General features: G+C 44.8%; 1 protein-coding gene and 1 pseudogene across 1 annotated transcript; one reads left to right on the top strand and one right to left on the bottom strand.

Moving 5' to 3' along the window:
* Nucleotides 1–1,450: 1,450 nt before the first annotated feature.
* Nucleotides 1,451–15,895, bottom strand: LOC115518641 (annotated as a pseudogene).
* Nucleotides 15,896–16,012: 117 nt separating this feature from the next.
* Nucleotides 16,013–20,650, top strand: NANOG (Nanog homeobox). Its single transcript, XM_030323456.1, has 4 exons — nucleotides 16,013–16,163; nucleotides 18,413–18,678; nucleotides 19,916–20,002; nucleotides 20,249–20,650. The coding sequence occupies exons 1-4, from the start codon at nucleotides 16,013–16,015 to the stop codon at nucleotides 20,648–20,650; spliced, it is 906 nt and encodes a 301-aa protein (XP_030179316.1).
* Nucleotides 20,651–21,054: the final 404 nt, after the last annotated feature.

Below are 21,054 nucleotides of genomic sequence, written 5' to 3'. Positions count from 1 at the left end.
TTCCATAAACAGGAGCTCACTTTGCAACCAAGTGAGCTCCTCAATCAGAAGCAATCCTGTGTGGATAATGCATTCTGGAGGTCCACAGATGGTAGTTTTGGCATAAGCACTGCACTCAGGGAAGGCAAATTCATACACAGAGTAAGTGTCCATTTCAAGAAGAACAAAGTGTTCCCTCTTCCAAGGTGGAAGCCATCCAGTGTAATCAACCGGCCGCTAGGTAGATGGCTGATCGCCCACCCCAGGGAATGGCGCCATGTTGGGGATGCAGTATTGGTCTTTGCTACAAGCAGACGGGGCACTCAGCAGTGGAGGTAGCCAGGTCAGTCTCAGGGAGTGAAAGCCCACATGGCTGTGTCTGTACACAACCTCCGTCCCTGTCATCATTTTAGTCCCCACCACACCCTACCTACGGTCTCCTGGACTCCCTGCTGTACTCCAATGGGAGTGAGATGGGCCAAAGATCTTTCCTATTGAAATGTTTATTTTACCTTTATATGAATATTAAGTGGGTGGGGGGGCAGAGGGGGAGCTCTTGGGTGGCTCAGTAGGTTAAGCTTCAGACTCTAGATTTCAGCTCAGGTCATGATCTCACAGTTCCTGAGATTCCTGAGATCAAGCCACGTCAGGCTCTGAGCTGACAGTGTGGAGCTTGCTTGGGATTTTCCCTCCTTCCTTTCCTCTCTCCCTCCCTCTCTCTCTTTTGAAATAAATAAATAAACTTTAAAAGCAAAAAAAAAAAAAGAGAACAAACAAACAAAAGAAATTCCAATGAAGCGTTACTAAAACACTAACCAGGAGCTCCTGGGTAGCTCAGTCGGTTCAGCGTCCAACTTTGGCTCAGGTCACGATCCCATGATCCCATGATTGGTGAGTTCGAGTCCCATCCGGCTCTGTGCTGACCCCTCAGGGCCTGGAGCCAGCTTCTGATTCTGTCTTCCTCTCTTTCTGCCCCTCCCCCACTCGTGCTCTGTCTCCCTCTCTCTCAAAAATAAGCGTAAGTAAAAATCAAAATAACAAAACACTAACCAAATCATTTTACCATAAGCCTAGTACATGCATCTCAAGGTTTCACTGCTAGGAATTTTGTTAAAAATCAGTTTAATCATGAATAACGCTTATATAAAAGGGCACAGGAACACATGTCATTAGATGTGATCCTTGCCCCTAACCCTCCGATTCATGTCACACTAAAGCTGATAATTCTGCCAGGCTCCGAACCCCCAGTGACCCCATCCCGATCCCTGGAAGCAAAAAAGATGCCTTGTCACACAACTTTCTGTAAATTGCAATAAAACAGCCTAAGGTTTCTTACCTTCCTATAGGAAATGCTCAGTTATTTGATAAATACTAAAACACTTCTAGGAATTCATTTTATGAGTTTGTTTATCAAACACATTTTGCAAGAACTGACCACACAAAAATTCCTGTGGAATTTGGTCCATAAAATTCACTTAAAATGTTGGAAATTTAAAACCTGCAAGAAAACAAGGAAGTAGAAAATCCTTAATCTAACGTGTTGTAATTACTAAAGGGATATACACACAGACTAAAGCTCTGCTCACAGAAGGCACAAACTATAAAAGGGATATGCTTTTTTGAGGAAAAACAAAGAATTAGCTGATATCCTTCTTTGTTTTGTGGTTACCATAGCTAAGATGAAGTTAGACCCGAATTCATGATCTACTCCTGTGACCAAAAAAATCAAAAATAAAAAAGGCAATTGGTCAGGGCGCCTGGGTGGCTCAGTTGGTTAAGCGTCTGACCTTGGCTCAGGTCATGATCTCGTGGCTCCTGAGTTGGAGCCCTGCACCGGGTTCTGTGCTGACAGCTCAGAGCCTGGAGCCTGCTTCGGATTCTGGGTCTCCCTGTCTCTGTCCTTCCCTAGATAGCACTCTGTCTCTGTCTCTCTCTCTCAAAAATAAACATTTAAAAAATGTTTTAATTTAATTTGTCTTACTACATACTTTCTAGCCATTAAGAGGTAATTATGAAAGATTAAAACCGCCTTCAAAGGGGGTTGTAATAGCAGCTATCAAAGCAATATTCAAGCATGATTTCAAGGATGGTTTCAGGTTTAGAGTCAGCCTTCTTTGTCAAAAATCTTCACAATTTCCGGGGCGCCTGGGTGGCTCAGTCAGTTGAGCATCTACTTCCGCTCAGGTCATGATCTCATGGTTCATGGGTTTGAGCCCACATTGGGTTCTGTGCTGACAGCTCAGAGCCTGGAGCCTGCTTCAGATTCTGTGTCTCCCTCTCTCTCTGCCCATCCCCCCCCTCACGCTCTGTCTCTCTCTCTTTCTCTTTCTCTAGAAAATAAACGTGAAAAAAATTATAAAAAAAAATCTTCACAACTCCATCGAAAACTTCATCAACAGACTTAGGACATCTATTTTCTTTTTTTGTTGTTGTTTTTAAATTTTTATTGATTTATCTTGGGAGACAGAGAGCACGTGTGAGTGGGGGAGGGACAGAGAGAGAGGTAAGAGGGAGGATCCCAAGCAGGCTTTGCACTGTCAGCGCAGAGCCCCAACGTGGGGCTTGAACTCATGAATGGAGGAATCATGACGTAAGTCAAAATCAAGAGTCAGATGCTCAACCGACTGAGTCATCCAGGCCAGAGGCATCTATTTTTTTCAACTTTCCCCATCTCTTCGTATCAATGATTGGCTTTGTTGACTGAAGATAGGTCTGAATTCTCTGTCCCAAGCTCTCTTTGTTGTCATCGCTTCTACCACTACCCTTTCCCCTCTCAAGACATTGTTCAATACAGATCTCACTATTACAGTCAAAAGACAGAACGAAAGTTCCATCTGCCTGCCTATCCATGGTCTTGTTCCAACCTTAAAGGTTGTCTTGATTCCTTGGAAACCCATCAATCAAGAATCCATTCTTTTGAGCATTGGCAGCCATTGTCTGATCCATTTTCTTCTTTGACAAACTGATGGTTATCTCAACTGGCACAATCTTTCCATCTTTTTTTTTTTTTAAGGTTTATTTACCTTTGAGAGACAGAGCACAAGCAGGGGGAGAGACGGAGAGGGAGGCACAGAATCTGAAGCTGGCTCCAGGCTCTGAGACATCAGCACAGAGCCCGAAGAGAAACATGAACCCACGAACCGCGAGATCATGACCTGAGCTGACGTCGGACCTTAACCGACTTCACCCAGGTGCCCCACGGTATTTTCATCTTCAATGCACTTTTCAGTGAGTCCACCATCCCGTGAATCTGGGCTCTTACTTTCATCACGAAGAAGTTCTCCTGCAAACAGGTATGTGTAGCTCATTTTCTCTACGATGCACACTGGGTCCCCTTGCCAGTGCTGGGACTGCCCAAGACAAACATGACGAGTGGTTTCCCCATGAAGTGAGGACAGAGGAAAGGCGGCCGGAGGGTCAGCAGTGGGAAGCTAAGGCCCAGGACTTGCCTCAGAGGCTCTCCACACACCACATCTTGGCCCGACCCTGAGCCAGCTGACGCCAGGTATGATGACATTCTTAACTCGTTTCCCTCCAACACAGAAGTCCCTCCTTTGTACTCCTTCTGCCTACCCCATATTCATACCCCAGTTTCATAATATCTTCACGCACGCATTCGTTCGCATGGCTTCTTTTCCATACTACGCTATAAAGTACTTTGGTACAGGAAGCACGCTAACTCATTTCTTTTTCCTAGCACTTGACATTTCAGAGATGCTAATAGGTATTTGTTGGGTGAATGAATTCATGGTTTCCCTAAAATATAGCTTGCATAGAGAAAATAATAAGAGCTAACACTTACGGAGCACTTCCAAAATACCGCGTCCAAATCTGATCGGTTTGTATTATCTCACTCTTTGTTATTCATAGGAAGGAAACTGAGGCACAGAAATGTGAACCTTGTCACATAGCTAGTGGGTAGAATGGGGATTCAAATTCAGGCTGGTGGGGGCACCAGGCTGGCTCAGTCAGTTGAGTTGGGTGTGGAGCCTACTTCAGAAAAAAAATTCAGGGGCGCCTGAACCGAATTTCAGTCAGTTAAGCCTCCGACTTAGGCTCAGGTCATGTTCTCATGGTTTGTGGGTTTGAGCCCGTTGTCAGGCTCTGGGCTCTGTGCTGACAACTCAGAGCCTGGAGTTTGCTTAGGATTCTGTGTCTCCCTCTCTCTCTCTCTGCCCCTCCTCTGCTCTCTCTCTCTCTCTCAAAAATAAACATTTTTAAAATTTTTTTAAAAGTTCAGGCTGTCTTACCTTATATCTAAAACACAAAAGAAGTTGACAAAGGTCTGAGAGACATTGGATTTTGAGATTCTGAGCCTTTAACAAAAATGCAAGCCGGCCTCCTGGGGTGCTAGAAGGCTTCTGTCTTCATTTGGGTGGTTGTAACTTGATCTGCATACATAAGTAAAAAAATTCACCAAGCTGTACAACTTGAGATTTGTTCATTCTATGCAAGTAATTTCTCAGTATTAATTAAAAAAAAAAAGAAAGAAAAGAAAAAGCTTTGTTTCATCTTGCCCTAACCCTTTCTAGTGCATTCAACAAATGCTTCCTGAAATGCTTCCTTAAAATTTGAATTCCTTTTTCAACATCAAACTAGTTGCCTTATCCTTGAACTCGTTTTTCACAATTAAACTTACTCCTGGAAGGCAGGATGCTCTTGTTACCTCTTCCTCTAGTCCTTTTATAATATTAGAATACTCTGGTATCCAGAGATATTCTATGTAAAATATTTAGATGTGGTATTTTGAGAGTCAACAGCTTTATCTAATCCCACTACCAGCAAATTAGAGCAACTAGTAAGGTGTTAGATTTTTCCCTTTATTCTCCCCCCAGCCCCTCCCACCACCTACTTTTTCCAAGTTCTTCTTCTTCTTCATTCTCTCACACCTACTGAGAAATCGAGAAGCCCACTTCTCTTCCGGGCTTGTTCCAGAGCAATTTTATACTTGGAAAATTTTTGCTGGACATCCTTAGGTATGTCTCCTCTCCCTGGGGGCTAGCCCCGCTAGGGACGAGAAAGGATTCCCTTTTGACATTGGGTCAAGATCCCCTGAGGGTAGGGTGGGAAACAGGGAGTAGCCTCGATATCCGCAGTGTGGCTCAGGGTCAAGGCTCTTTGCCAATTCAGTTTACCCTTGAGAGGTCTCCACAGGGACACCTTAGAATTCGCTACACCTAGGAATTCAGTTCTTAAATATTAAAAGCCTTTAGTTAGAGTAAACTCTGACAAATGCAAAACAGAGCCACAGGGAAGAAGATGGTTGGGTTGGGGGGGGGATTTTTTCTTTTTTTGAGAGTTCTTGTAATTCTCCAGTTTTCTGAATATCAGTGTTTTAACCACATGAGCTGATTAATTCAATACAGATGTATTGAAGGGATCCTGGGTGGCTCAGTTGGCTGAGCCTCCGACTTCGGCTCAGGTCATGATCTCAGTTCGTGAGTTCGCGAGCCCTGCATTGCCCTGCGTTGGGCTTGCCGCTGTGAAGTAGACCCGGCGTCAGATCTGTCCCCCTCTTTCTCTGTCCCTCCCCAGCTTTCTCTCCCTCTCTTTTTCTCTCTCTCAAAACTAAACATTCAAAAAAAAGACTTAAAACCATATGTATTGAGTTTTTTTTGCTACTGCTACGCACTGTATTCTAGAGCACTGGTTCTCAAACTACTGGATGCACAAGAATTACAGATTCCTGAAAAACAGATTCTTGGGGGACCTGGGGGGCTCAGTAAGTTAAGCGTCTGACTCTTGATTTCGGCTCAAGTCTTGACCCCACACTTCCGTGAGATGGAGCCCATGTCCGGCTCAGTGCTGACAGCACCCAAAGCCTGTTTGGGATTCTCTCTCTCTCTCTCTCTCTCTCTTTCTGTTCCTCCCCCGACTAGTGTGCACACACACTCTCTCAAAATAAACACACACTAAAAATAAAATAAAATAAAATAAAAGCCTGATTCTTGGGTCCCACTCCCCGAGATGCTGACTCAGTAGGTCTGGGATAACACCGAGCCCATGATTTTGACTTTTTCTTTTAATTCTTTTTTAATGTTTATTTATTTTTGACAGAGGGAGAGACAGAGCATGAGCGGGGGAGGGGCAGAGGGAGAGGGAGACACAGAATCCGAGTCCGAAGCAGGTTCCAGGCTCTGAGCAGTCAGCACAGAGCCTGACGTGCGGCTTGAACTCACCAACCGTGAGATCATGACCTGAGCCGAAGTCGGACGCTCAACCCACTGAGCCACCCGGGCGCCCCAATGATTTTGACTTCTTTTTTTTTTTTTTTTTAAAGTTTATTTATTTTTGAGACCGAGAGAGACAGAGCATGAACGGGGGAGGGGCAGAGAGAGAGGGAGACACAGAATCGGAAGCAGGCTCCAGGCTCGGAGCCATCAGCCCAGAGCCCGCCGCGGGGCTCGAACCCACGGACCGCGAGATCGTGACCTGAGCGGAAGTCGGACGCTCAACCGACTGAGCCACCCAGGCGCCCCTGATTTTGACTTCTAACAAGTGCTTAGGTGATGCCGATGTTGCCAGAAAGGACTATACTTGGAGTAGCATTGCATTAGGTTCTAGAAATAAACCAGGCCCTTAAGGAGTTATTATTCCCGCCAGTTATTATTATTCCAAACATAAAAACTAACAACTAAAATGCAGTGACCACTGCTGTGGGAAGATTGAGGTACAGAAGAGGGACATCTAATTCACCCAGAGAAGGCGACTGTGGAAGGTGATGCCCGATCTGTGTCTTAAAAGATAACCAAGTAAGAGGTGCCTGGGTGGCTCCGTCAGTTAAGCCTCTGACTTTGGTTCAGGCCGTCATCTCATGGTTCATGAGTTCGAGCCCCATGTCCGTCTCTGTGCTGACAGCCCCGAGCCTGGAGCCTGCTTTGGCTTCTGTATCTGCCCCTCTCCTGCTCACTCTCTTTCTCTCAAAAATAAATAAACATTAAACACTTTTTTTAATTAAAAAAAAAAAAGATAAGGCAGAAAAAAAAAAGCTTAAGAAAAAAAACCCCTAAAAACACGAACCAAACAAAGAGCCGGAGGGAAGCATTCAGGGTGGAGGGGATTGCTTGGGTAGAACAATTTGCCAAGGCTCGGAACTGGCTTGAGAGGCAGGCAGAGTGATGACTGCGTGCTTCCTTAGCCAACGCTTAAGCAGAGGGACAGTAAGGCTGAATGGAAAGTAAATCACCCTGGCACAGAGTTGGTTCGGCGTGTGGAAGGTTCACTGGAGGCGGACAGAGATGGGGGCAAGAGACGGTGCTTGGACAAGGGTCAAGTGAGGCCATTAAGATGGCAGCCCGAATAAGTGACCTGACATAGTTATTGACTGAATAGAAGTTTGGGTGGTGGAAAAAGGAGTCAGTGATATGTCACCTATTTTGTAGGGTGAAATTTTTTTTAAGATTGGGGGTAGGGGACAGCCCTGCGTGCCTGTGTCGGTTGAAGGGCCGATTCTTTTTTTTTTTTTTCCAACGTTTATTTATTTTTGGGACAGAGAGAGACAGAGCATGAACGGGGGAGGGGCAGAGAGAGAGGGAGACACAGAATCGGAAACAGGCTCCAGGCTCTGAGCCATCAGCCCAGAGCCTGACGCGAGGCTCGAACTCACGGACCGCGAGATCGTGACCTGGCTGAAGTCGGACGCTTAACCGACTGCACCACCCAGGCGCCCCGAAGGGCCGATTCTTGATCCTGCGGTTTGGTTTGTGAGATCCTGCATTGGGCTCTGTGCTGACCGTGCGGAGCCTGCTTGGGGTTCTCTCTGCCCCTCCCCTGGTCAAGCTCATGCTCTCTCTCAAAAATAAATAAACTTTTTTTTTTTAAAGGATGTTAATTTTTAAGTAATCTCTCCACCCTACATGGGGCTCAAACTTACAACCCTGAGATCAAGAGTCACGTGCTCTAGCGGCTGAGCCAGCCAGGTGCCCCTACTGGGTGAATTTTTACGGAACTTTGAAACTTGTGCTCACGGTAAAGTCACTGGATGAAATAAAGTGGATGAAATTACTTGGATGAAATTACTTGAAGTGGATGACATATATTATCAAGGTTTATCATATTATCCACCATGTAAGTGTGAAGTTTTTCCGGGCGCCTGGGTGGCTCAGTCACTTAAGTATCTGACTTCGGCTCAGGTCATGATTTCGCGGTCTGTGAGTTCGAGCCCCACAGCGGGCTCTGTACTGACAGCTCAGAGCCTGGAGCCTGCATCAGATTCTATGTCTCCCTCTCTCTCTGCCCCTTCCCTGCTCTCTCTCTCTCTCTCTCTTAAAAATAAATAAAAAACATTTTTTAAAAAAGTGAAGTTTTTCATAGTAAGTTTCTTTTAGGGGAAAAAAGTGTGGTTTTGCTCTCCTAGCTATCTCTAAACCAGCAGACTTGGTGGTGTGGTTCATCCTGATAACACAGGTAAATTGAGGGTAATCTATCTCCCAGAGCAGCCAGAAAGACGGATTGTTTGTTGCAAATCAAGGTTGACTCTTTTAGAAGAGCTTCAGGCTCACTGAATACAGTTTAGGAGACTTGAGGCAAAGAGCATTGTTGCTTTTTAAAGATTATTAATTGAAATGCAGCTTAATATTTAAATATAAGGAAATGCCTCCTGCCCTCTATTTGCTTACAAAGCCCTAGGTCTCCTTTAAACCCATTCCTTCATCAACAAATAATGACTGAATATCTATTATTTTCCTGGTACTTTTCTAGATAGTACTTCTCAAAACAATGGCATACTAAAGGATCACCTGGAGAACTTTTTAAACAGATTCCCAGTCCCCTCCACCACAGATTCCTATTCTGGAGTTCTAAGCCCACCCATTTGTGTCCCTAACAAGCTCACAAGTGATGCTGATGAGGACAGCCGCACTCTTCTAGGGCTGGAATACTACACGGAACAAAACTGGCAAAAATTCAAATAACTGTCCTCACATAGCTTATATTTTATTTTTTAAGATTAAAAAGAAGCTTTTTGTTTTTTACATTTTTTTAAAGTTTATTTACTTTGAGACAGAAAGAGAGAGAACCAGCAGGGGAGGGGCAGAGAGAGAGGGGGACAGAGAGAGGAGGAGAGGATCTGAAGCAGCTCCAATGCTGACCGCACAGAGCCCGGTGTGGGGCTCAAACCCACAAACCGTGAGATCATAACCCGAGCCAAAGTCAGACGCTTAGCTGACTGAGCCACCCAGGCGCCGTATTTTTAAGATTTTTAAAAAGTTTTTATTTATATTCAAGTGATCTCTACACCCAACATGGGGCTCGAACTCACAACCCCAAGATCAAGAGTCACATGCTCCTCCCGACTGAGCCAGCCAAGGGCCCCATCACGTAGTTATATTTTAACAATGTTTTAGAAATTTATTTTTTTTTATCTTACTCATCTCTACACACAACGTGGGGCTTGAACCCATGACCCTGAGATCAAGAGTCACACGCTCTTCTGACTGAGCCAGCCAAGTACCCCTTAGCTTATATTTTAGTTGTAGGGAAATAGAAGATGATAGACAGATGAGAGATGATATAGACAGATGAGGATAGAGCAAATATATATTGTGTCAGATGGTGACAGGAGGTCTGAAGAAAAAGCAAAAGAGGGGCGCCTGGTTGGCTCAGTCGGTTGAGCGGTTGAGCGTCTGACTTCAGCTCAGGTCATGATCTCCGAGGTCTGTGAGTTTGAGCCCGGCGTCAGGCTCTGTGCTGACAGCTGGGAGCCTGGAGCCTACTTCGAATTCTATGTCTCCTTCTCTCTCTGCCCCTCCCCCACTCATGGTCTGTCTCCATCTCTGTCTCTCTCTCTCTCTCTCTGTCAAAAATAAACATTAGGGGCGCCTGGGTGGCTCAGTCAGTTGGGCGGCCGACTTCAGCTGAGGTCACGATCTCGCGGTCCGTGAGTTCGAGCCCCGCGTCGGGCTCTGGGCTGATGGCTCAGAGCCTGGAGCCTGCTTCCGATTCTGTGTCTCCCTCTCTCTCTGCCCCTCCCCCGTTCATGCTCTGTCTCTCTCTGTCTCAAAAATAAATAAACGTTAAAAAAATATATAAAAAAAAACCATTAAAAAATAATAATAGTGAAAAAAAAAAAGAAACACCAAAGTGGAAAATGATAGGGAGTGCGGGACATTTTTGAGAAGGTAATGTTAAGGATGTAAAGGAGTGGAGAGATCAAGCTGCTTAGATTTCTAGGGGAAGAACCTATCGGGAGAGAGAAGAATGATAGCAAAAGCCCTGATTCTGGAGATTTCCTGGCTTGTTCCAGGATCAGTTAGGAGGCCAGCTAGGAGGGTGGAGAACACAAGGTGACAGGACAGAGTCTTACAAGGCCAGAAGAGGTTCACCTTAATCCAGGACTTCAATCTGTGACTGTAAATGTGATAACACCGAACGGGGATTTTAAGCAAAGGAATAGCTTGATATGACTTGTCTTAACAAAAATTCATTCTGGACAATATGTTGAAGACTAGATAATAGGAAGGCTAGGGTGCAAACATAGAGACCAGTTGGGAAGCTACTGGAATCATCCAAGGGACAGATGGTGGTTTGGATAGACTGGTAACCTGGGAGACTTTAGAAAAGGTCAAATGCAGCTTGGACACAAGTAATTTCAAGCCCCTGGCTCTCTTGTGACACAGGCAATAACCAATATATACATGTTCTCTAAAAGAACATAACCATGGGGCACCTTGGGTAGCTGAGACTGTTAAGCATCAGACTCTTGATTCCGACTCGGGTCATGATCTCAGGGTTTGTGAGTTCAAGCCCCATCACGGGCTATAAAGTAAATAAAAATAACAAATACATAAAAGTAAAATAAATAACCATTTCTTGCTGCTCTGCTGGCTCTCTAAGCCCTGGCCCATGTGATGATCAAAATTCACTCCCACAGGGGCGCCTGAGCGGCTCAGTTGGTTAAGCGTCTGACTCGGGCTCAGGTCACGATCTCATGGTTGTGGTTTGTGAGTTTGAGCCCCGACATGGGGCTCGCTGCTGTCAGCACAGAACCCCCTTCGCCTGCTTCTGATCCTCTGCCTCCCTCTCTCTCTGCCCCTCCCCCACGCCCTCCTGCTCTCTCTCTCTCTCTCCCTCTGTCCCTCAAAAATAAACGAACATTAAAAAAAAAAAAATACTCCAACCATTGAAGAAAGAAACATTGGAAGACACAAAAACATCAACAAAGATGGCCTTCAGGTTTTGGCCTGAACAACTGAAAAGGTGGAATTGTTATACGCTGAGACGGAGACCGTAGGAGGAGCCTGTCTAAAGAGGAATATTGGGAGTTTGGTTTTTGAAATATTAATTTTGTGACGCCTTATAGAAGCCTCAGTGGGGGATGTTAGGTAGGCAGTTGAATAGATGAGATTGAGTTTGGGGACTAGGTCTAGGATAAAGATGTACATTTGAAGGTCAAAGGCATATAGATGGTATTGAAAGTAATAAGACAGGATAAGATCACCACTATAGTGAGTCAAGATAGAAAAGAGGTTTGAGAACTAAGCTTTGGTACATTCTAACTTTTTGATGAAAGGAGATGAGAAGAACCAGATGAGAAGAACCCCACCAGGTTCATTTCTGTCAGCCTGTCAGCACGAAGATCCTCGGTCCCCCTCTCTCTGCCCCTCCCTTGCTTGCATTCTCCCCAAAATAAATAAATATGTTGAAAAAAAATTTTTTTGCTCCTTGTGGTCACTTCATTACCTGTCAGGTCTCTTGCCCCTATTTTCCAATGACCCATTATTTTCTCTAAAGTAATAATAATAATAATTCTTCCTAACCATCCATTATTTTTCTAAAATAATAATGATTCTTTGCCAAAAGTGTTCATTTTCGAGAATTCCCTCCCCTATTCTCTCAACAATTTTCCATCTCGGTTCAACAAAATCCTCCAAGAAGGCTTTGCGGATTCCCCTCCCCAACCACACCTTCTCTTGTTTGGCCCCCCTTAGCATCCAGTACATACATCGTTTTGGGATTTATTTTTCTTTTCAATACTCATCCCAGGACATTCTTTTTCTTTTTCTTTCTTTCTTTCTTTCTTTTTTTTTTTTGGTCTGTTTTGATCTACTCTACTAAACTATTACCTCCTCAAAATTAAGATGATGTTTAATTATTTCTTTTCTCTCTAGCACAGGATAGGCACTCATGCATTATTAGTTGAATAAGAAGTAAATAAATACATACACACGTATGTCTGTACGTATGTAGGCAAGAAACAGTTACTTATAGAATGGGTTTATTAGCCAGAGTGAAAGAACGTAAATAGGAGCAGAAACATACTTGAGAATTAAGTGAAAAGAAAACAGGTGAATGCCTATCACTTTGGATACACCCAAGTCAACTCAAATGGACAATGGGTGCAGGGTAAAAACAATGATGCATCAATAATAAATCCGACGATCCCGTCCGTGAGAAATTAATTCCATGTTTGATGTATACATTAAACTCAGGAGCAGTGAAATCAATATTCATCCTCCTGATGATTGTCACTTCCTCTTTTTTGTGACAGGTCAGCAAAAATCTGGTGCAAAGTTGGGACACCTGTGCTCTGAAAGGATTACGTCACCCAACGTGCGTTTCCTACCTTTAAAGTGAGAAATAAATCTTGTCTGAAAAATACTTTTCATTTTTAGCTCTTTTTTTTCAGCTCTTTCCCAGAGGGCGGTCCTAGGAAAACAAAACCTAAAATCACGTTTGCATTTGCAGCCCTGGACTCTAGCGCATTATAACACACCCCTCCTCCACCCACGCAGCCCACCCCTACAATTCCTAGGTCTCCAACACCTACCTGAGCATGCCCAACCTTATTCAAATTGCTTTCCTGGGCAAAGAATGTAGTTAAGTTTGCCTTCTAGCTACCAGCCCCCTTCCCTTTGGTCTTTCTCTCCGGAGGCTCCGACCCTAGATACAATAAGACACGGATGGGGGAGGGCTGACTTCAGCCAGGCTTTCATGCAAAGATCCCAGTCAGCAAAGAACAAAGCTTCTGGTACCTGCGTTTAGAGAGCTGTGGGCAAAGTAAGGCGTCTGGTGGCCTTGACTGCACTCGTTTACCAACTGTGCGAATTGAGAGGCAGGAAGTCAAGTTTTCCGCGTCTTATTTTTTTTTTTTAACCTTTATTTATTTTTGAGACAGAGAGAGACAGAGCATGAACGGGGGAGGGTCAGAGAGAGAGAGACTCAGAATCTGAAACAGGCTGTCAGCACAGAGTCCGACGCGGGGCTCGAACTCATGGACCACAAGATCACCACCTGAGCTGAAGTCGGAGGCTCAACGGACTGAGTCACCCAGGCGCCCCTTCCGCGTCTTAATTTACTTTTCTCCCGGTTTTATTGAGATGTAATTGACATATGACATTGTATTAGTTTAAGGCGCACAGCATAATGAACTGATGTACGATATGTTGCAAAATGATTACCACAGTAAGTTTAGTACACATCCAACATTACATTCCCTTGATTAAAAGAAATCATATTCTATGGGGCCACCTGGGTGGCTTAATCGGTTAAGCATCGGACTTCGGCTCAGGTCATGATTTCACAGTTCGTGAGTTTGAGCCACATTGGGCTCTGTGCTGACAGCTCAGAGCCTGGAGCCTGCTTCGGATTCTGTGTCTCCCTCTCTCTCTGCCCTTCCCCACTCATGCTGCGTCTCTCAAAGATAAATAAAAGAACAGTTAAAAAAGTATAAAAAAATCATATTCTATTTGTAATGAGACAGAGACTGTCTGCCTGAGCACACTGTATTTCCACCCATCTTTTCCTTGATGTTCCTGTTTGTATTCTTTTCCCCTCCAGCAGGACGGTCTGAGAAGACAAAGAAAAGATTACATAGAATTTATCTCCATGCTTTGGTCCCAGCAGTACTCCTATGCTCACGAATTGGCATCCTCAAGTTATGAGCAAAACTCTCTTTGCGTGGAAGCAAAGCCAGCAGCTCTAGGTGGAGACCCAAGTAGCAGAGAATGTGACAGGTGTAATCAGCTTGCAGCTCAGAAAAATATGTAATTGGAATTTGCTAAGGGTTTACTTTTAGGGGTGGGAGATTGGAAAAGAGGAAGAAATGTTAGGCTTCGCCAATATTAATGTTTTTAATGTCTATTTTTATTTTTGAGAGAGAGAGAGAGAGAGAGACCGTGCAAGTGGGGGAAGGGCGCAGAGAGAGGGAGACACAGAATCCGAAGCAGGCTCCAGGCTCCAAACTGTCAGCACAGAGCCTGACGCGGGGCTTGAATTCATGAACCTTGAGATCTTGACCTGAGCCAGTTGGAAGCTTAGCCAACTGAGCCATCCAGGTGCCTCAGGTTTCTGTAATATTGAATTCGGGAGTGGGGAGGAGAATTGAAAGCTGCAGACTGTCATCTTTGTCTATACATATGTACTGCTAAAACCGAACCCTAAAAACTGCTCCTTTGGAAAACTGACTGAAAACAAAGAAAAAAAAAATTGAAACCGGGGATGGAGTAGGATTGCAGAACATGACAGAATTGCTGGGCCAGGGAAGGAAAAGCTAATGTAAAAAAGAGCCAGAGAAGGAAAGAGAGGCCGACTTCGGCTCAGGTCATGATCTCCCGGTTCAGGAGTTCGAGCCCCGCGTCAGGCGCTGTGCTGACAGCTCAGAGCCTGGAGACTGCTTTGGATTCTGTGTCTCCCTCTTGTCTCTGCCCCTTCCCTGCTCACGCTCTGTCTCTCTCTATATCGCAAAGATAAATAAACATTAAAAAAAAAGAGAGACATTCGCTCCCGGGTTTCGGCACCAAAAAAAAAAAAAAAAAGAGAGACGGGAGGTCCAACACAGATTCTAAAAGAAACTTGTCGCAAATGTGTTGGCAAATCCACTCACAGGAATATCATTTGCTTGGAGGATGTTCTTCTCTACCTTCCTCTTTTCAGTTGGGTTGGTTTACAGGTCAATAAATTTCATTATTTTAGATCTAGGAACGTCCCAGATGAAATAAGAAAGGACTGCTCTCAATCTATCATGTTATTCGCTGCATGAAAATAATAAACACAACAAAAAGGTAATTTCAAACTTGGAGCTCATGAGCTTAGGATAAAGACAGAATTCCTATTAATAGCCCCCATTTGTAGATCACTGAGTGTCAAATATTATGAGGATTTAGCACTTTATTTCCTCTAATTGTTATAGCAACACAGACAAGGTACAGATGAGGAAACCGAGTCAAGATTCTATCCAGCCACGCATGTCTAAAAACTACTGAAAAATTTTCCATACTGGTGGCGAATGCATAATTACCTACGAGGCACCAAAGTCAGCTACAGATCAGCAGGCCACAGGTCCCCTCCTCTGGCTTTTGTTAAAGGAGACAACAGTCCTGGGGCAAAGACAAGCCTGTCTCTCGACAGCTAAAAAACAAGAAGAGGGAGTTGAAAACAGGTACTATTTTTAACATCCACTGACGCCTTAGCAACATACAATGTGCGTCTTATTGTGACCTTAGGGGGACTCAGGAGGAAAATAGAGCTACGTGGTTGGAGCTTCTGCCATAACCAGCTCGATGTTGAGACCCTACGGGGTCTTAGATCAAGATATTAACTGCCCAAGTGTAAGAGTCAATCGTCTGAGGTGCCTCAAGTGCATCTTTGATTTTAAAAGATGGAAACGTGGTGAACCCAGAAATATTTAATTGCCGGGTTTACTTTTGCTCCTAGGTCCTGTGGCCCCAGTTTTCCCGTTCCCCACCCAGTCTGGACTACCCGGCAGCTACCTTTTGCATGACAATGGCCTTGGTGAGACTGGCAGACAGGATTAACTGAGAATTCTCGAGGGTGTGTGTGGGCGTGGGGCTGCCGGGAGGGGCGGGTCTAAGGATGGGCGAGCTTTCCTTATAAATCTAGAGCCTCCAGAATCTTCACCTTTTGCTAAATTGGGTTGGTTGGTGGGTGCTTGGCCCTTTCGGTGGTGACGCCACTGCATCCTGTCTTTCTGATACTCTTACATCTGGAGATTTTCAGATTTCTCTTTTAAGTTCTTCCACCTAGACACGTAAGCCTGTATCTCCCTCTTTTTTTTCTCTTCCCTCAACTCAGCAACATGAATACGGATCCAGCTCAGCCCCAATGCCCGCCTTGCCTCGAAGCGCCCGATTCTAGGGACTCTTCTCCAGTGCCTGAGATTGATGGGCCTGAAGAAAATTATGCACCCTTGCAAATGTCATCTGCTGAGACCCCCCACACGGAGACCGGTAAGAGAAAATTAATCCTTGAAAGGCTGATTTCCTTGAGGGAGAGTGAAATCTGCGGAGGGGAAGGGTCATTCGTTTCCCTCGTGAGCAATTACAGTCCATTAATGAAAGCAGGTGTCCTCTATCAAGCCTCTCGACGCCTGTCCCAGTTGTTACTTGGTGGGTGCGTGCCCTTTCACCCAGGTCCCAGGTGTCAGGTAAGCGACAAGGGCCGCAGGACGCTGGCATTTCAATGGCTCACTGGATAATTGAGGCATTAGGTGCATAGGCCCTGTGGAAACACAAATGTGTTGTGAAAAATGAGTTGATATATACATCTTAACAGACTGGGTGCTGAGCACATAGTAACAGTAAATGTGACTATTAAGTCAGGAGTGCTAACATCACAGCTAGGGGTAGGGGATGCCGTGAGCATCACCTTTTTCATTTGTCGGGTTTTCAAGGAGTTCCAGAAATGGCGTGGCTAATTATGAATCGCACCTTGTTGAAAAGTTCTACCTTCGTACAACAGTGGCTCTCCTGCCTCTTTGGCTCCGTGGGCGTTAACTGGGGCAGCTCCGAATTTCTGAGAGCCTGCTATGCTCAAGTCCCCTATATCCTGAGGAAATGTCCACCCCATTTTATGGTAGAAGATATCCCAGAAGGTTTAACCTGCTGACATTCAGGGGCGAGAGCCCAAATTTGAAACCCAGGTTGGCTTCTACATGGTAATCGCAGGGGTGGGGGGATGATCAGTTTGCTGTGAAGTCCGCACCGCTTTTTTGTGAATCAATTCGGCAGTAATTGTTAAAAATGAAAACGTAAACGAATGTTTACCCGAGAAAAACCACTTTTAAGATTCATGGTAAAAATAATCGTTTAAACATTGTTTACATGATTACCCCTAAAACCAAGCTGTTGGAGAAAGACTAAGAAACTGCTTTATTGGATTGTTGGATTTTAATGTTCCCCGGTTTTCCTAAACTTCATGTCGATGCCCTTTTATAATTCCGAACATTGAAAATACAGCGCTGGATTGTGAGAAATGGCTCGGGAATGAGCAAGTGGGCGTGTCCTCCTTAGCAAGCCAAGTGCAAGTTTATAGAGACCGGTTTTTTTTTTTAGGAGATGCCCCCACTGAAGTCCTTGGCCTCGCCCACTTACAAGAAGCACAAGATTGTGAATTTTTGCCTCATAAAGGCTGTCTCTTTATTCCATGACTAGGGTAGAAATGAAAGAGTTTAAACGGCTACTAAATCTAGGCAATATATTTTTTAGTTTTTTTTTGGAGGGGAGGAAGCACGCACGTGAGCGGGGGTGGGGGGGGTGGGCAGACAGAGATGGAGACAAATGGTCCAAAGCGGACTCTGCTGACCGCAGAGAGCCCAATGCGGGCCGCTCGAACTCACCAACCCGGAGATCAGGACCGGAGCTGAAGTCAGACACTTAACCGACTTGAGCCACCCAGGCGCCCCTAAACTGTGGATTTTAAAGGGTCCCCAGAAACTGATCCTACAGTATTAAATATGATGTAGGGGATGATTAACTTTACAAAACGAAGTTAGGAAGGGACATGATAGGGGCGGTGGGGGGAGGGGACTCCAGTGATCATTCCCACTTTTCTGAACAGTCACAGCATGGACTCTTGAGCATCGATTTGCAGTAGACAGCTTTTGTCAACGAGGTTTGAGGAGCACCTGGCTGGCTCGGTCAGTGGAGCATGTGACTCTTGATCTCAAGGTTGTGAGTTCGAGCCCCATGTTGGCCATAGGGATTACTTAAAAATAAAATCTTGGGCCACCTGGGTGGCTGAGTTGGTTAAGTGTCCCATTTCGGCTCAGTTCCTGAATTGCCCCCCCCCGCCCCCCCCCCCCCCCGTGTTGGGCTCCCGCAGAGCCCACTTGGGATCCTTGTCCTCTTTTTCTGCTCCTCCCCCCGCTCTCTCTCCCAAATGCGCATGCTCTGCTCTGTCAAAAATAAACAAACATTAAAAAGTAAAGTCTTTAAAAAAAAAAAGTTGAGTCCCACTCTGCTTCCCAACTAGTAAGCCATGTCCCTTGGTTGTAAGATGGCAGCGACTAGTAAGTTATTGGATTGGCATCCTACAAAGATCAGCGAAGTGTTCGGGGGTCACACAAGAGGTAAATTTTTACCTACTACCTGATTCTGAGGTTGAGGGCTCTCAAAAAATGCTTCGACAACCATAGGTTGGCGAATGTAATTTGCTATTTGAAAGGTTTGAGAGAAAAGTGTTGTTTTATTCCCAACAGTCTCTCCTCTTCCTTCCTGCATGGATCTCCTTGTTCAGGACAGCCCCGATTCTTCCACCAGCCCCAGAGTAAAAGTGCTGCCCACTTCTGCAGAGGAGATCACCGCGAAGAAGGACGATCCAGCTCAGGGCAAGAAACAGAAGATCAGAACCGTCTTCTCTCAGACCCAGCTATATGTACTCAATGATAGATTTCAGAGACAGAAATACCTCAGTCTCCAGCAGATGCAAGAACTTTCCAACATTCTGAACCTTAGCTATAAGCAGGTAGAGTTTGCCTATTTGTTCTTGCAGTGCGAAATAAAAAACCCAATTTGCAGATGAGCATTTCCTAACATCTGTGTGTGCATCTGTAGGCTTAGGTACCGCCTACAGATAATTTTCATATGAGAGTAGGATCTTTGCAATGGTTCGTGACCATTTTTGTTTTAATTTTTTTTTTAACGTTTATTTGTTTTAAAGAGACAGCATGAACGGGGGAGGGTCAGAGAGAGGGAGACACAGAATCTGAAGCAGGTTCCAGGCTCTGAGCTGTCAGCACAGAGCCCGACGCGGGGCTCGAACTCACAAACCGTGAGATCATTACCTGAGCCGAAGTCGGCCGCTCAACCGACTGAGCCACCCAGGCGCCCCCCGTGACCATTTTTTTAACGTTGTAATGTGTTAATATGCCATGGTTTATTTAACCACTTTTCCCTGTTGCACAAGCCAAAATCGTGAAAATGTTGCCGATTTTTCCTTAATCAAAGGAGATGCATGTATTCCCATCTTCCAGGTTAGGAGAGTCCCTAACCAACACTGCTCATTAAAATAAAACTGGAATCTCTTGTGTGTGTGCATTTCATTACTAGCGAGGTTAATCATTTTCCATATTCTTGCATATTTTGCAGTCCGATATTGTATGGTTTTCTGTCACTGGTGCCATACTTAGTCTAAGTATATAAATACTTCTGGTCCTCCTTAATGTCATTTTCTACCTTATACTTTACAAATCACCTGGAAATTTAAGCTTCTTGGATGCTTAAATAGATTTGATATTTTCCAAATAGTTGTCCTTGTGGTATATTTCATATTTCTTGAGTTGAAATGACCACCATTATCACGTTAAATGGAAGCGTGCTTATGGGGGAGCCTTCTTTACTGCAAACAAAGTACCTTTAGCTGACTACTGGCGTGGGTAAACTATGAAAAGGGAGATAGGTAGACATTTAATGTGAACGTTCTAGAATAGATAGGCAGTGGTTTTTCTCAAACTGGTTCGGTTTATTAAAGAGCAGCCAACTGACTTGAGGGGCTGTGACATTCATTCATAGAAAATGGTGTCAAGATTTCAGAAAGGACTCTAGAAGTTTCAATTTTCTGAGCTTTAAATAGTTGTAGTTTCGGACGGGGCGGGGGTGGGGGGTGGGGAGGGGAATTGTTAACAATATTCTTTGATCCCTAGTACATCCACATTACTGGTGTTTTATGTTTTCCTGTTTTCCTGTCACCTTTTTCTTTGTAGGTTAAGACCTGGTTCCAGAACCAGAGAATGAAATGTAAGAGGTGGCAAAAAAACAACTGGCCAAAGAATAACAACACTGTGACTCAGGTAACAGGAAACGTATTTTCCTCCTCTTTTTTTTTTTCAAGTAGGCTCCATGCCCAGCGTGGGGTTTGAACTCACGACCCTGAGATCAAGAGTAGCATGCTCTACTGACTGAGCCAGCCAGGCATGCCTCTGCTTTCTTTTCCATGGCTTTTTCGTTTTGGTCCTTGCTAACGCGTTAGAACCCCGGCTGCAGACCCATCCTGATTTTCTTTCTAGCCTTTCAGTTGATCTACCGTTCTCTTTCAGACCAGCTCTGCAAATCCAGAATACCCAGGCTTCTATTCCTATCACCAGGGATACCTGATGAACACTTCCGGAAACCTTCCAATATGGGGCAACCAGACCTGGAACAGCCAGTCGTGGAGCAACCAGACCTGGAACAGCCAGTCGTGGAGCCACCAGACCTGGAACAGTCAGACCTGGTGTCCCCAAGCCTGGAATGGCCAGGGCTGGAACAGCCAGCTGCACGACTGTGGAGAGGAATCCCCGCAGCCCCAGATACAGTTACAGCAAAATTCCGTCAGCGATTTGCAGTCCATCTTAGAAACGACTGGGGAAAGCCACAGTGTGATACAGCAAACGGCTAAGTATTTTAGTGCCCAGCAAATAATGGATTTATTCCCAAACTACCCTGAACATACAGCCTGAAGTCGCGTGACCATGAGCGTATTAATCCGTCTCCATTTGGGCGATGGCTGTATTACTTCTAGGATTTGTCTGTTAGGGTCCTGTATCTCTGCCTTGATATTCTGCTTTTCATTATGTTTATTCTGTCCATCGAGGGGGAACGGCAGGAGTCTCATCAAAGAGGATTCCGTAGCTTTGGCTGCTTTGAGCAACATGCAGAAATATGTTTCTGGCTCTAGATAACTAGATACAATACTAATTTGTATATCTTTAGGCTCCAGAATTTAACCACAAGAATAGGAAGTAAAAATACAAAGATGTGATGAAGATTATTTGTATTTTCTGAGATAGTGAGGCTTAACAACCTCAGTTGTTAACGGTGGAGGGTTAAGTTATAATGTGCGTCGTTGATTTCCTCTGCCCCC

The sequence above is a fragment of the Lynx canadensis genome, chromosome B4, assembly GCF_007474595.2.
Source record: "Lynx canadensis isolate LIC74 chromosome B4, mLynCan4.pri.v2, whole genome shotgun sequence".
Lineage (NCBI taxonomy): Eukaryota > Metazoa > Chordata > Mammalia > Carnivora > Felidae > Lynx > Lynx canadensis.
The sequence above is the reverse complement of the archived record's forward strand: the minus strand, read 5'-3'. Positions and strand labels throughout refer to the sequence as shown.

What these genes read in the sequence shown, in the direction of transcription:
- NANOG (XM_030323456.1), top strand. Translation starts at nt 16,013, where the DNA reads ATGAATACGGATCCAGCTCAGCCCCAATGCCCGCCTTGCCTCGAAGCG. An exon ending in GACCCCCCACACGGAGACCG is followed by an intron (nt 16,164 to 18,412) that starts GTAAGAGAAAAT and finishes TATTCCCAACAG; the next exon opens with TCTCTCCTCTTCCTTCCTGC. An exon ending in TGAACCTTAGCTATAAGCAG is followed by an intron (nt 18,679 to 19,915) that starts GTAGAGTTTGCC and finishes TTTTCTTTGTAG; the next exon opens with GTTAAGACCTGGTTCCAGAA.